The sequence below is a fragment of the Gorilla gorilla genome, chromosome 1 (assembly GCF_029281585.2).
Source record: "Gorilla gorilla gorilla isolate KB3781 chromosome 1, NHGRI_mGorGor1-v2.1_pri, whole genome shotgun sequence".
Lineage (NCBI taxonomy): Eukaryota > Metazoa > Chordata > Mammalia > Primates > Hominidae > Gorilla > Gorilla gorilla.
In genome coordinates this window covers 95,045,183-95,058,322 of record NC_073224.2, presented here as the reverse complement: position 1 = coordinate 95,058,322, position 13,140 = coordinate 95,045,183, and the positions used below count along the sequence as shown (strand labels likewise).

Genomic DNA, 13,140 nt, shown 5'->3' with positions numbered 1-13,140 from the left:
TTCAGTTTGTGTATTTTGTTATAGTAGCCCAAATGGACTAGGCAGTTGGCCTCTGCCACATGGCTGAGTTTATGATATGTTAAAAATACTCATAAAACAGTGTCTTTGTCTACAGAGGGCTTACACTGTGGGATAGAAGGGAATAGTACCCCATCCTATAACACAGTTAAAGCAGGGTATATAAAAATTTCCCACAGGATCCTACTGGGCTCAGAAATAAGTGACCGAGTATAATGTTGCCAGAGTTGTAGCCAGAGTTTGCCAATTGCAAATCCCAGGCTTCTGGTACTTGACACCGACCAGCTATAAGTCAGAAGTTCTCACAACTCCTTGGGTTCAATAATTTGCTAGAATGGCTCACAAAACTTGGGAAAACAGTTTACTTAACAGCCAATGACGATATACATAGGGCAAGGTATGTGGGAAGAGTTGCAGAGTTTGCACGCTCTCTGGGTGTGCCACCCTCCAGCTTCTCCGTGTGTTCACTGATCTGGAAGCCCTTAGAACTCCACCATTTGGGGTTTTTAATGAAGGCTTCATTACACAGGCACGATTGATTAAATCATTGGCAATTGGTGATTCACTCAAACTCCAGCCCTTTTCTCCTCCAGGAGGTCAAGGTGAGTTTTCCACACCAAACAATTCTCTAATTCTCAGCAGAAACCACTTAGATGTTGTGTAATTTACCAATTCTTACTCTAACTACCCAGAGTTAGCACAGACCCCTGAAAGTTCCAACCCTCTAATTGCAGAGTTAAGAGTCACCTTATTAGCATAAACTCAGGTATGACTGAAGGGGCTAATTATACACAACAAGAAACACTCCTCTCATCCCTATCACTCAGGAAATCCCCAGGATTTTGGTAGCTCTCTGCCAAAGAGCTACCCAAAGGGGCAGAGAAAAATACGTATTTCTTATTGTGTTACACACGTCCATTATCTTGTAAGTTGAATAGTGCATCTGCATACTCTATAACCCAGAATTCCATGCCTAGGTGGATGTGCCCAAGAGAAAATTTAGCATATGCACACCAGAAGACAGGTGTGATAATGTTTATAGTAACAAAGCTTGTAAAAGCAAAATTTGGTACTGAAATGCCTTTCTTTTGTTGAGAAGAAGTCAGTGCAGATGTCCACCAACAGGAAAATGAGTAAATTACCATGTTAATTTGTTTCAAACCATATTAAACACCAAACTCTATATAAATAGGATGTTGTACTACCAGCTATGCACTTGGAAGTGGGGATGATCATGAACAAGACAGGAACTCAGGGAATAGATCGCTCACTGGGGACCGGAGTGTTCAGGTACATCTCATGAAGAAGATAATACATGGGTGGGGCCTTGAAAAACAGGACAGATCTACAGAACAGGAGAAGAGAGGGAAGGACGTTCCAGAGTGGGATGATGTAAGCAAGGGCATAAAGGGGAAAATTGGCATGCAGATGTCAGGGAAAAAGAAGGCAAATCCTTTGAAACAGAGTTCAGTGGAAGGAAATAATAATGGAGAAGTAAATAGACTATAGAGGCTCTTAAATGTGCTATAGAGGCTCTTTAAATGTCCATAAGAAAATTGATCGAATTCTGTAGGTAAATTTCGAGTAAAGGAGGAACTCGTGAAAAGTGATGTTTAGGATGATTATTCTGGTACTCCGGTATAAGGTGAATGGGGTGACTAGAAGAGAGGTTGAGAGAGGTGGATTTGAAGGCTGTTGTTCTCATCCAGCCTTCTGAGACAAGGGCCTTGGCTAGGGACAGGAGGAATAGAGGGTAATGATCTGAGAGGTTTTAACAGGTCTGGGTGATCAGATATGGAGTAGCATTGCACCTCCCAAACACAAAGTTCTCTGTACCCAGCCCAGTAGCCCAAGGTAGAAAAACTTGGTTCAGTTACAACTTAGAAGAGACTAGGGAAGGGATAAAATGACCTGCTAGAATCATAGGAGGAAGTTCAAGGAGGGTATGTTGAGATAGGCCTCACCCTAGTCCTGTCTTCTTAAAACTTTTCTTCCCTTTTGGTATCAACTTTCTCCCTTCCCACTGGACAAGAGGAGATGTGGAGAAATACAGAGAGTTACAGCACAGCCTTCCTGCCAGAGTTCCTTCAGATAGGCACTGTTAGTTTTCATTAACTATGTATGAATTTCTCATAAAGCTAAAGACATTCAATGTAAAGAAATACTCTGCTCTCTATTCTGAAATTGTCCTTTGCACTCCTTTGGTATCGAAATGCCTTCCTTTTGCTGAAAAGTTTACATTAAAGAATATAATTTTATGCCGGGCATGGTGGCTCACGCCTGTAATCCCAACACTTTGGGAGGCTGAGGCGGGCGGATCACCTGAGGTCTGGAGTTCGAGAATAGCCTGACCAACATGGAGAAACCCTGTTTCTACTAAAAATACAAAACTAGCTAGGCATGGTGGCGCATGCCTGTAATCCCAGCTACTCGGGAGGCTGAGGCAGGAGAATTGCTTGAATCCGGGAGGCAGAGGTTGTGGTGAGCTGAGATTGCACCATTGCACTCCAGCCTGGGCTGAAGAGTGAAACTCCATCTAAAAAAAAAAAAGAATAGCAATAGCAATTTTTAAAAATATATTATTATCAGCCCTGTCCTGGGTTACAGAAAATAAATAAAATAAGAATAATTTTAAATGTTCTTATTTAGGAAAAGAAAAATTTGTTTGATAAAATTACAAAGGTAAGAAACACTGAATATTGATGACAAGAGGGAACAGGAGCCATGTGAATTGCTGGTGGGTGTATAAGCTTCTGCAGCCACTTTTGAGAGTAATACCACGGTATTCAATCTCTTCCTTTGTTTATGCCACCAATACTTACACAGCACATGCTATGTGCTGTCACTGCTGTAGGTGATACATCAGCAAAAAGGAAAAAATTCCTGCCTCAATGGAGCTTACATTCTAATGGGGGAACCTACCACAAACAAATAAATACAATTCCGGGTGGTGACAAGTACATTGAAGAGAAATAAAGCAAAATATGGAGCCAGCAAATGACAGTGAGGAGATACTATTTTAGATAGCACGGTTAGCGACCATCTCTCTGAGGAAGTAATATTTGAGTGAAGTGAGGAAGTGAAACTTACAAAAATCTGGGAGGAGAATAAGAATCTTTCAGGCAGAAAGAACAGCAAGTGAGGCCCTGGAGCAAGACTAAGCATGGAATGTTCCAGCAACTGTTCTAAACACAATGTGGCTAGATCAGAGTGAGTGAGGGGGACAGTTGTAGGAAATGAGGCCAAGGGTCAGAGAAAGGCCCGATTTGTAGGGCCCTGTAGGCCATGGGAAGGTGTTTGGAACTTATTCTGAGGGTACCTATGGGGAATTTTGAGAGAAAGTAACACAATATGGTTAACATTTTAAAAGTATCTCTCTAGCGACTCAGTGAATAAATTACTGTACAAAAAGATCAATGTAGCAGGTAGAGTCATCAGGACTTGCTGATGAATTAGATTTGAGTTTTGGAATGAGTGTGCATGTAACTCATGAACATAATTCTGCAGTCTTGCTCTCAGGTGTGTATCCCATAAAGGCGCTTCAGGGCTCTGTAGGGAAGCATCATGTCCTTACCAGTACTAACTTACATGAAACTTCCTATGTGCCAAGCCCTGTTCTAAGCCCTTTACATATGTTAATTCATCCAGCCCTCACAATATGTACCAAGAAGTCCACTGTGGAATTGTCTGTGGTAGCTGAGGGTGGGCAGCAACTAGGATGTTAGGGGAATGGACAAGTGCAGTGTAGCAGAAGCATTAGGGCAGTCATGGCTGGGCGCAGTGGCTTATGCCTGTAATCCCAGCACTTTGGGAGGCTGAGGTGGGTGGATCACCTGAGGTCAGGAGTCCAAGACCAGCCTGGCCAACATGGTGAAACCCCATCTCTGCTAAAAACACAAAATTAGCCAGGCGTGGTGATGCACGCCTGTAATCCCAGCTACTCAGGCGGCTGAGGCAGGAGAATTGCTTGAACCCAGGAGGTGGAGGTTGCAGTGAGCTGATATCATGCCACTGCATGCCAGACTGGGTGATAAGAGCAAAACTGCGTCTCAAAAAAAAAAAAGAATATTAGGGCAGTCAAAAGCAATAAACATGATGCATGCAGAGCAATCTGAACAAATTTGAAATATCTGGGATTAATTTTTAAAAGTAGAAGTGAATATAATATCTAGAACACAATGCCACTTATCTAAATTAACAACACTAAATATTTCTCAAAGATAAAAATAGCATGTTATACCTAATGTAAATGACGAGTTAATGGGTGCAGCACACCAACATGGCACATGTATACATATGTAACAAACATGCACGTTGTGCACATGTACCCTAGAACTTAAAGTATAAAAAAAAATTGCATGTATATGGGAACACACAGTAAACATTGTACAGTGGGTGCTTACGTGGAGGGGAGGAGAACAGTAATGTGGGTGAAAGTCAACAAGGTAAGACAATAAGAGGGGGAACTTGCAAAGACCAATAATGACAGCCGGCCATGAGCAGCATCTTGAATCCCTGACAATCAGAGAGATAAGAGAACAGATTTTGGAGACAGACTTCTATTCAAATCCCAGTTTCATCATCTCAGTTTCCTCATATGCAAAATTGGGATATTAATAATTCTTCCTCAAAGGGCCTTACAAGAATTAAGTGCAGTAATATCTGTGAAGCACTTAGCATAGTGCCTGCCACATGCCGAGACACTAAAGTGAGCTGTCATCAGCAACAACAGCATTAGTTCATTAATGTAATTATCACTGAGAACACTTTATCACCAGAATGCTTATCAAATGGTGACATATATTGTCCAGATGTTATGTTGTGATAGGCCTCAAATAATTGCTCAAGTTACAAATGATAATTTCTAAATTTTTCTGCATTGTAAAGGAGTGAAGAATTAGAAATTCTGGGGAAAAGTCCTAGATGGAGTAAAAAGATTCACTTTGGAAAAACTTAGAGGAGAGCCTAGAATAAATAAATATTTCGTGGGAAATTTTTCAAGTCAAATTCTGAGCACTTTATAATATGAGCAGTATGGATGGTTCCAGAGGTTTCTAGGGAAGACTATACAGTTCACAAAGTTTTGGTGTACTAAGGTTTCTTCTGAATCCAGTAAAGGGGCTGAGATCTGTGCTCTGGGGGATGAGAAGCCAAAATAGAGCCAGCTTGTGTTGCCTAAGAGGATAGCTGACAACTGCATTGCATTCTTACCATAGAGGTGGCGGCTTGGTGCAGAAGTCAGACCTCTGTGGCAGGCTGTGGATCATGTGGGAAGCCACACACTGGCCCTGAGACGAGGAATTAGCAGGGTGGAGGGGAAGCACAGGAGTGCTGGTCAGCCCAGGCACTCCTAAAGCAGGCAGGTGATCATCCCTGCTCCCAGTAATTAGTTCTTCTCTGCCTCCCCCACTCTTGGGCACATTGTCAAATATGTCCCTACTTTGTTTGAAATCTACAGGACTCTATCTCTTTTATCAAAACCTGCACTCAAAACATGATCTGAAGTGACCAGCATAATTTAAATGACCAGTCACATTTTCCTAAGAGGCATTTGCATTTTTAAAAGGGGCTAGTCCATTAAGCAAAATATGAGGGGACTCTCAGAGTGGAACTTCAGGCATCAGCAAGAGGGGAAGATACTATCTTACTGGGAGTTGACAGTACCTGATAATTGATCTCCTTCCCATCAGATTTCCAAGGGATCAAGGTGCCCCGGTTCTAAACAACCACAGGTAAGCACAGGATAGAGTCCAAGGAGACACACTATCAGGATGGAAAATTCATTAAGTATTTACATGAAAATTCAGGTTCCTCGTTGCTCAGGTACGGTCACATGGCTCAGAAAGCACAAGAAGTAGAGCCCCGAGGTCAGATCTGAGAGGCTTCTGAGGGGCCGATGCAGTGACTTCTCTGCTGCAGGTCAGGAGTTCTGGAACTGGGGCGTGGCTGGGGAGGGGTTGCAGGGAAGGGTGGGAGGAAGGAAGAAAAGAACAAGTGATTGGAAGTGCCACAGGATGAGCTCATTGGGATGGGTAGGAAAGAAGAGTTTTCTAACTTCTTAAGAATTTAAGAATTTATGAGAACTCAAGATTTCAGGAAGGGAGGAGGAAGAAACACATTGCATTTCTATCCTTGACTGGGGAACTAGATGATAGGGATGTGAAGGGTGGTTGGTGAGTCATGCCTTTTCGTCTACTCATTGTGGGAGGATGTGAGCTCTGGGGGCAGGCAACCGAACACTGACCTCTCTAGGTCTCATGCCAATGTCTGTCATCAGGAGTGAGCAGGAAAAAGGTCCTTAAGGACATGAGGCCGTGTCTTCCTCAGCTGAGCCTTGCAGGGCTGGCTGGAAGGTGGAGAAGGGATGGGATGGGAGTGGGATGTCAATGGGAGCCTGAAGATGGCAGGGTCATCTGCTGGAGCCTGGGGTTCTATGGGGCTCTCTTGTGCTGTGGAGGGCACAAGTTCTGCAGGCCTTCCTTACACTAGTCAGGGCTGGCCTGAGCTGTGAGGTGGCTGTAGATGCGGTAGATGAGACAGTGCCTGGCACTTGGGATACCTGATATTCAGCCTGCCTCCCACTGGTTCCACTCTGCTATCTTCAGGAACTAGGAGTGGGTGGGAGAAGCAGCAATGTCTCCTAGTACTCAGTGGCATCCACTGGCCACATTCTTTCTCTCTGTTCCCCATCTCATGCCAGTGCATCTCCATCCTTCTGCAGCTGCTGCAGTCAGATCCATCATGTGGGCACTGACAGCGCTTCTGCTCCTGGGTGAGTCCGCAGTGAGGCAGCAGAAGAGCTTTGGGTGGTGGAGAATAGGGTGGACCAAGGTATGAGGAGAGGAGGGTGGGTATCCAATCCTCAGTTTCCAAGTGCTTCATTATCTTTTTTTGGAGGGGTGAAGAAGAAGGGGCTTTCTCAGAGCTTGGGAAACCAGGGGCAGAAGAAGAAAAACAGGTTTTGGGACCATTCAGCCTTTCTTGTCGTCAAGAGTCTCTCTCCTCTCATCACCAACATTCTCCTTCTCCTTCCTCTTCCTTCTTTCCTGTTCTGCAGTTCCAAGCAGTGGGCAAGCTGGTGAGTCTTATAAATTTCTCATCCCAATTTTCTACAGCTTCCACTCCAACCCCCTAAGTGACCTTTTCAAGTAGACTCCTCACTTCTTGGCTGCGCTGGGATAGTGTCTCTTCCCACTCTCGTCAACCCCTGGGACTAAATTTGCTTGAAGGCATTTAGAAATAGGTGCTGGCTGATGGACTGGTAGTCTGTAACCCAATGAATGTGATCTCCTCTCCTGCAGGGATGGGTTAGTACATGGGCTGGGGCCTGGGAGCTGGGGTTTCCTAAGATTTCCCAAACTCAGGTCGTTTCTTTGGGCACCTCACCTTGATTCTCTTTGCATGCTGCCCCCTCTCACCCCACCCCCCACCCCAGCTACTCTGGAGAAGCCCATATTGTCTCTACATCCACCTTGGACCACGATCTTCAAAGGGGAGCGGGTAACTTTGAAGTGTGATGGATACCACCCACTGCTCCTGGAGCTCCAGCCCATCAGCACTCTCTGGTATTTGGGCCACCTACTTCTGCCCTCTCACAAGAAGAGCATTGAGGTGCAGACACCGGGGGTGTATCGATGCCAGACACGGGGAGCACCCGTCAGTGACCCCATCCACCTCTCTGTATCCAACGGTGAGTGGTCTGAGCATGAGGGGAGGGGGAGCACGTGTCTCCTCTGGCAATACTAGTCCTCTGGTGGGAGGGAACACTGGGCCAATCCCAAGGTGCAGGAAACAAGGGCCACACTGGGGCCTATCTTAAGTCTCTGGAGCAGGTAGGGACTTGCACAGCACTATGCGAGAGATGCAGTAAGGCATGCCTAGCCCCCAAGGTCCCCTTACCCTCCTGCCATAGTGTGAGGCACAGTGTGAACATTTCTGTTTGTTTCTGAGACCATCTCAGAAGAGCAAAGGCTCCAAGGACCTGGAGTGCTGGACAGAGAACTTTAGGGGGTTGGGGAGTGAGCAGTAAAGGAAATTCACCAAACAGGAAAGGTGAGTTTCCCTGGCAGGCTGAGCATAGATCGAGAATCTACTCTCAGTTGAACAGTGTGATGTTTCTCTGTGCCTCAGTGTCCACATCTGTAAAGAAGGGACAATAATAGTATGTATCTCTTCGGCTGCTCTGAGGATTAAAAGTGAATTATGATTTGCTAAAGAAAAAAGCAGCAATTGAACTGAGCACTTACTCAAAGTTTTATTGCAGACGTGTATATGTGTACACAGGAGTCAGCTGAGAAACTGATTCTCGAGATGCTTGAAGGGTTTTAAAACAGGATAAGAAAAATAACAATAATTTGTTCAATAAAGTACAGGATTGCTGGGCACGGTGGCTCAAGCCTGTGATCCCAGCACTTTGGGAGGCCAAGGCGGGCAGATCACCTGAGGTCAGGAGTTCAAGACCAGCCTGGCCAACATGGTGAAACACTGTCTCTACTAAAAAAAAAAAAAAAAAAAAAAATAGCTGGGCATGATAGTGGGTGCCTGTAGTCCCAGCTACTCAGGAGGCTGAGGCATGAGAATTGTTTGAACCTGGGAGGCGGAAGTTGCAGTGAGCCGAGATCGTGCACTCCTAGCCACAATTTGTATTCAGAATTTAAAGCACATCACTCAATGTTCAGATTAGCACTTACACACACTTCATATTCATACTCTGTGGTTTCTTGTTCGGAAATCGTTGGTGATAGCAATAATTATACTGAGTACTATAGGAGTAATTACTGCTTACAGATTGGGAGTGCATGTGGATTGTGGCTATTACTTGCAGGATTCTTTCTCAACGTACAACACCTAAAACGGCATCTGCTCTGTGCTAGGGCTATGTAAGCGTGCTATAATGATCACAGGGTAATTATGGGGTGCTGTAGGAGATACCTAAGGCTCTCCTGGGGTGTCAGGGATGTTTTCTGGAGGAGATAAGGTCTAAGCCTAGACATGCAGGACAAGCAGGTGAACTTAAACAGGTGAAAGAGAGTCTTCTTGGCTGAGGAAATAGCAGGTACAAAAGCCTCGGGCTCAGAGCAGGGCCAGTTCTCTAAACAGTTCAGTATGGCTGGAACTTAGCCTGTTAGGAGTGGAAGATGAGGAAAGTAGAGAGGAAATGGAGCAGGAATGAATACTGCCATGGTGGGGAAGAGGTAAGCAGGACCCAGTCAGGAGGACTCTGACACCATCCTAAGGAGGTTATAGTTGATTCTCATGGTCAAAACCCTTTGAGGCTGGAGCCAAGTCTCTGGCATCTTTGCCTCCCTGGCTAAGTGAAAGACCAGCCATCCCCCTTCCTTCCCACTCACCTACAAATATATCTTGCACTATGAGGCTGCTGGGTGCCAACCACCAGGGAAGGCCTGTCCGCTCAAGAAAGTAGTGGGAGGCCAGGCCCGGTGGCTCAAGCCTGTAATCCCACCACTTTGGGAGGCCGAGGTGGGCGTATCACCTGAGGTCAGGAGTTCAAGACCAGCCTGGCCAACATGGCGAAACCCTGTCTCTACTAAAAAATGCAAAAATTAGCTGGGTGTGATGGCGCCCACCGGTAATCCCAGCTACTCGGGAGGCTGAGGCAGAAGAATCGCTTGAACCCAAGAGGTGGAGGTTGCAGTGAGCCGAGTTTGTGCCACTGCACTCCAGCTTGGGCGACAGAGCAAGACCATGTCTCAAAAAAAGAAAAAGAAAAAGAAAAGAAAAGAAAGCGGTGGGAGATGGCGGGGAAGGGAGGGAGAGGAGTTAAGAGGAGAAAACTGGAAGGCTGTAGAGTGGGAGATCTCCAGGGCTGGACTTTCTGTGGAGTCAAGCGTGTCTGTGGTGTCTGTCGCAGATTGGCTGATTCTGCAAGTGCCCTATGCTCCAGTGTTCGAGGGTGAGCCGCTAGTCCTGCGCTGCCGCGGCTGGTACGACAAGGTGGTCTACAAGCTTCACTACTACCACGACGGCCAGGCCGTGCGCTACTTCCACTCCAGCGCCAACTACACTGTGTTACAGGCGCGTGCCAGCGACAGCGGGCGCTACCAGTGCTCGGGCACCATGCGCATCCCGGTGGAGAGCGCGCCCATGTTCTCCGCTAAGGTGGCTGTGACAGTGCAAGGTGGGAGAGACCACGGGCCCCGGGAGGGAAGCAAATGAGCACTGAGAAATTCTGGGACAGGAGCTCGGCGAGACAAGAAGGGGCGGAAGTTCAAATAGCTGCCACTTTGAGGGTTTCTCTTAGACTATGGACGCTGTCTCCTCTCCTTTGCCATGAAGCAGCGCTTGATCCGCCGCCTGCTTGGAGGCTGGTCCCTTTCCCCGACGCACACCCTGGCTTCTCACTCCGGCTGGGGACTCCCACAGAGAGGGCAGCTCTGGCAGGGGCAGGGGCCACTGTGGGACTGGGACGAAGGAGCGACTCCCTAGCGTCCTGCAAGGCAGGCGCAGCGTCTCCTATTCTAGGCTGCAGAACCCGAGCTGAGTGTCAGTCGGGATGTGACATGAAGCGTCTGGCCTGGTCCCTCTTCCTTTCAAGCTTTCCCGTCCCTCGTGGACTTGGTCCCCCTGCCCCACATTTCAGAAGGCTCCCCTTCCCCCTCCACGTGGACACACGGCCTCCTCCCCTCCCCCCCTTGGTCTGTGGGTCTGCAAGGAGCCCTCGCGGGAAGCAGGAAGGAGCGGGGTCGCGGAGCGGTGGACAAGCCGGCGCCGTTGCTCCCCGCCCTCTCCGTAGAGCTGTTCCGGGCGCCGGTGCTGAGGGTGATGGGTCCGCGGGAGGCCCGCAGCGCGGCGCTGGGCGGGGTGGTGCTGCGCTGCGACACGCGCCTGCACCCGCAGAAGCGCGACACGCCGCTGCAGTTCGCGTTTTACAAGTACAGCCGCGCGGTGCGCCGCTTCGACTGGGGCGCCGAGTACACAGTCCCGGAGCCCGAGGTCGAGGAGCTCGAATCGTACTGGTGCGAGGCGGCTACTGCCACCCGCAGTGTCCGGAAACGCAGTCCGTGGCTGCAGCTCCCGGGGCCGGGTAAGTGCCTGCACACCCTCCCGGACGCCCACCCTGGCGGTCAGCCCTGCTTCCGCCTCTCGGCACCCACGAATCACCCCCGCCTCCCGGTTCCCGTCCCGCCCCCCGCCTTTCCCATCTCCCCCTCGCCGCCCTCCTCCTCAACCCTCTTCCGGCCTTCCCCATCCCCGCCCACCGCCCTACGCCCCTCCCCCAGCCCAGCGCGGAGAAGAACCATGCAAGCCGCGCGTGACTGGGCGTAATGCATTCACAGGTTCTCCCCTGGACCCGGCCTCCACCACCGCCCCAGCTCCATGGGCCGCAGCCTTGGCTCCTGGTAACAGGCCGCTTTCCTTCAGAAAGCCCCCGGTGTCCAGATCGGTCCCGTCGGTCACCTCCGTCCGGAACACCACCTCCACCGGGCTGCAGTTCACGGCGAGCGGCGCCCCGACTGCGGGGCCACCCGCCTGCGCTCCGCCGACGCCCTTGGAACAATCGGCTGGAGCCCTGAAACCCGACGTGGACCTTCTGCTCCGAGAAATGCAGCTGCTCAAAGGCCTTCTGAGCCGGATGGTCCTGGAATTAAAGGAGCCACAGGCCCTCCGGGAGCTGAGGGGAACGCCCGAGACCCCCACCTCTCACTTTGCTGTGAGCCCGGGAACCCCAGAGACCACTCCTGTGGAGAGCTGAGGGGGCGGCTACCGTCCCCTCTGCAGGCTCATTCCTCCTTGGTCTCCTGCTTCCCCTCACGCGAATTTCTTTCAAAGCCATCTGTTTGCATCCTTGTGTTTTGCTGTGGTTTTTAAAGGAGCGCCCACGAAGTGTAGTGGCTGACGATTTCAACCTCACACAGCAGTTTGTAACCGCAAGCATTCTCTTTGAATTCCCACAGAATTCAGCAAGAAGTAGAAACCTGTTATTTACTACATTGTGATTTAACTTTGGATGTGAATTTAGTCACCCTTAGCGCTTCAGATAAGCCTAGCCAGTACATATTTCAGCACAGGCAGTTTTTTTGGTATTTAAGTACATTGAGGTAACTGAGGACTTGAGAATATTTTAGGGTCAAAGTGTAATTATTCATAATGAATTTACTCTGTTGATATTAAAAAGACGTTCAGTCCTATTACTGATGAGTTTACATCTTCAAATAAATCCTGGGTTCTATTTAGTTTTGGCGAGAGAAAGTTGTTTGTGTGGGCCTCCCATTCCCTGGTTAAAAGGGTCAGAGTGTTTGGGAGGCTGGGGTGGGGGTTCACCTGAGGCCAGGAGTTTGAGACCAGCCTGGCCAACATCGCGAAACCCCGTCTCTACTGAAAATACAAAAATTAGCTGGGCATGGTGGCAGGCGCCTGTAATCCCAGCTACTTGGGAGGCTGAGGCAGGAGAATTGCTTGAACCTGGAAGGCGGAGGTTGCAGTGAGCCGAGATCGTGCCATTGCACTCCAGCCTGGGCAACAGGAATGAAACTCCCTCTCAAAAAAAAAAAAAAAAAAGGATCAGAGTTCTGTTAGACTTAACCCAGGTGCACCCCCTGCCCCAATGCAGCTAGACAGACTGATGGGCTGTGGTAGCAGCAGGCAGACTATGCTAACCTTAGCCGTATATTAAATAAGTGTACCATTTGCATTGAGAAATCTTTTTGAAGAAACTTTAAGACAAATCCTCAAAATTGAGTTCTCATTCTTAGCAGCTTTTTTCTTAAGAGCCTTTCCAACATGAATACACCAAGATACACACATGCACAGATCAGTATGCCATCCTGCATGGTGACTTTACTCTCACTTAGTTAAAAGAAGAAAAGTGAGAAGCCATTTCAATTGCAATTTCATGGTTATGTTCCTGGAAAGTCCCATTTTGATGGGTTTTCCCATCTGCCTACTGGAGCCATCAATCCTCTGCAGGGCTAGTGTGATTTGTCCTCAGGAGGCCTCGTTCTCATCAGGTCCATATCCTTCTTCACTTAAGTTTCACTGTTAAGGCTTAGAGCTGTAACAACTGTACCCTCTCATCCTTTACTTCTGCTTGATAGATGTTCCGTCACAACCCGATTTTCCATTTCTTTCTGAGTGATTAACCAGAATAATATCAACAGCCTT

At 48.2% G+C, this 13,140-nt stretch overlaps 1 protein-coding gene across 2 annotated transcripts; it reads left to right on the top strand.

Moving 5' to 3' along the window:
• The first annotated feature begins 6,129 nt into the window (after nt 1–6,129).
• FCRLB (Fc receptor like B) lies at nt 6,130–12,212 on the top strand. Of its 2 annotated transcripts, none has more exons than XM_063693489.1 (7): nt 6,130–6,191; nt 6,719–6,790; nt 7,076–7,096; nt 7,454–7,708; nt 9,890–10,156; nt 10,772–11,062; nt 11,316–12,212. In XM_063693489.1, exons 2-7 carry the CDS (start codon nt 6,760–6,762, stop codon nt 11,729–11,731), a joined length of 1,281 nt encoding a protein of 426 aa, XP_063549559.1. In that variant the 5' UTR covers nt 6,130–6,191; nt 6,719–6,759; the 3' UTR covers nt 11,732–12,212. The 2 variants fall into 2 exon arrangements, with proteins under 2 accessions (XP_063549559.1, XP_063549560.1); XM_063693490.1 differs by lacking the exon at nt 6,130–6,191 and adding an exon at nt 6,344–6,371 and having other exon boundaries at nt 6,740–6,790.
• Nucleotides 12,213–13,140: the final 928 nt, after the last annotated feature.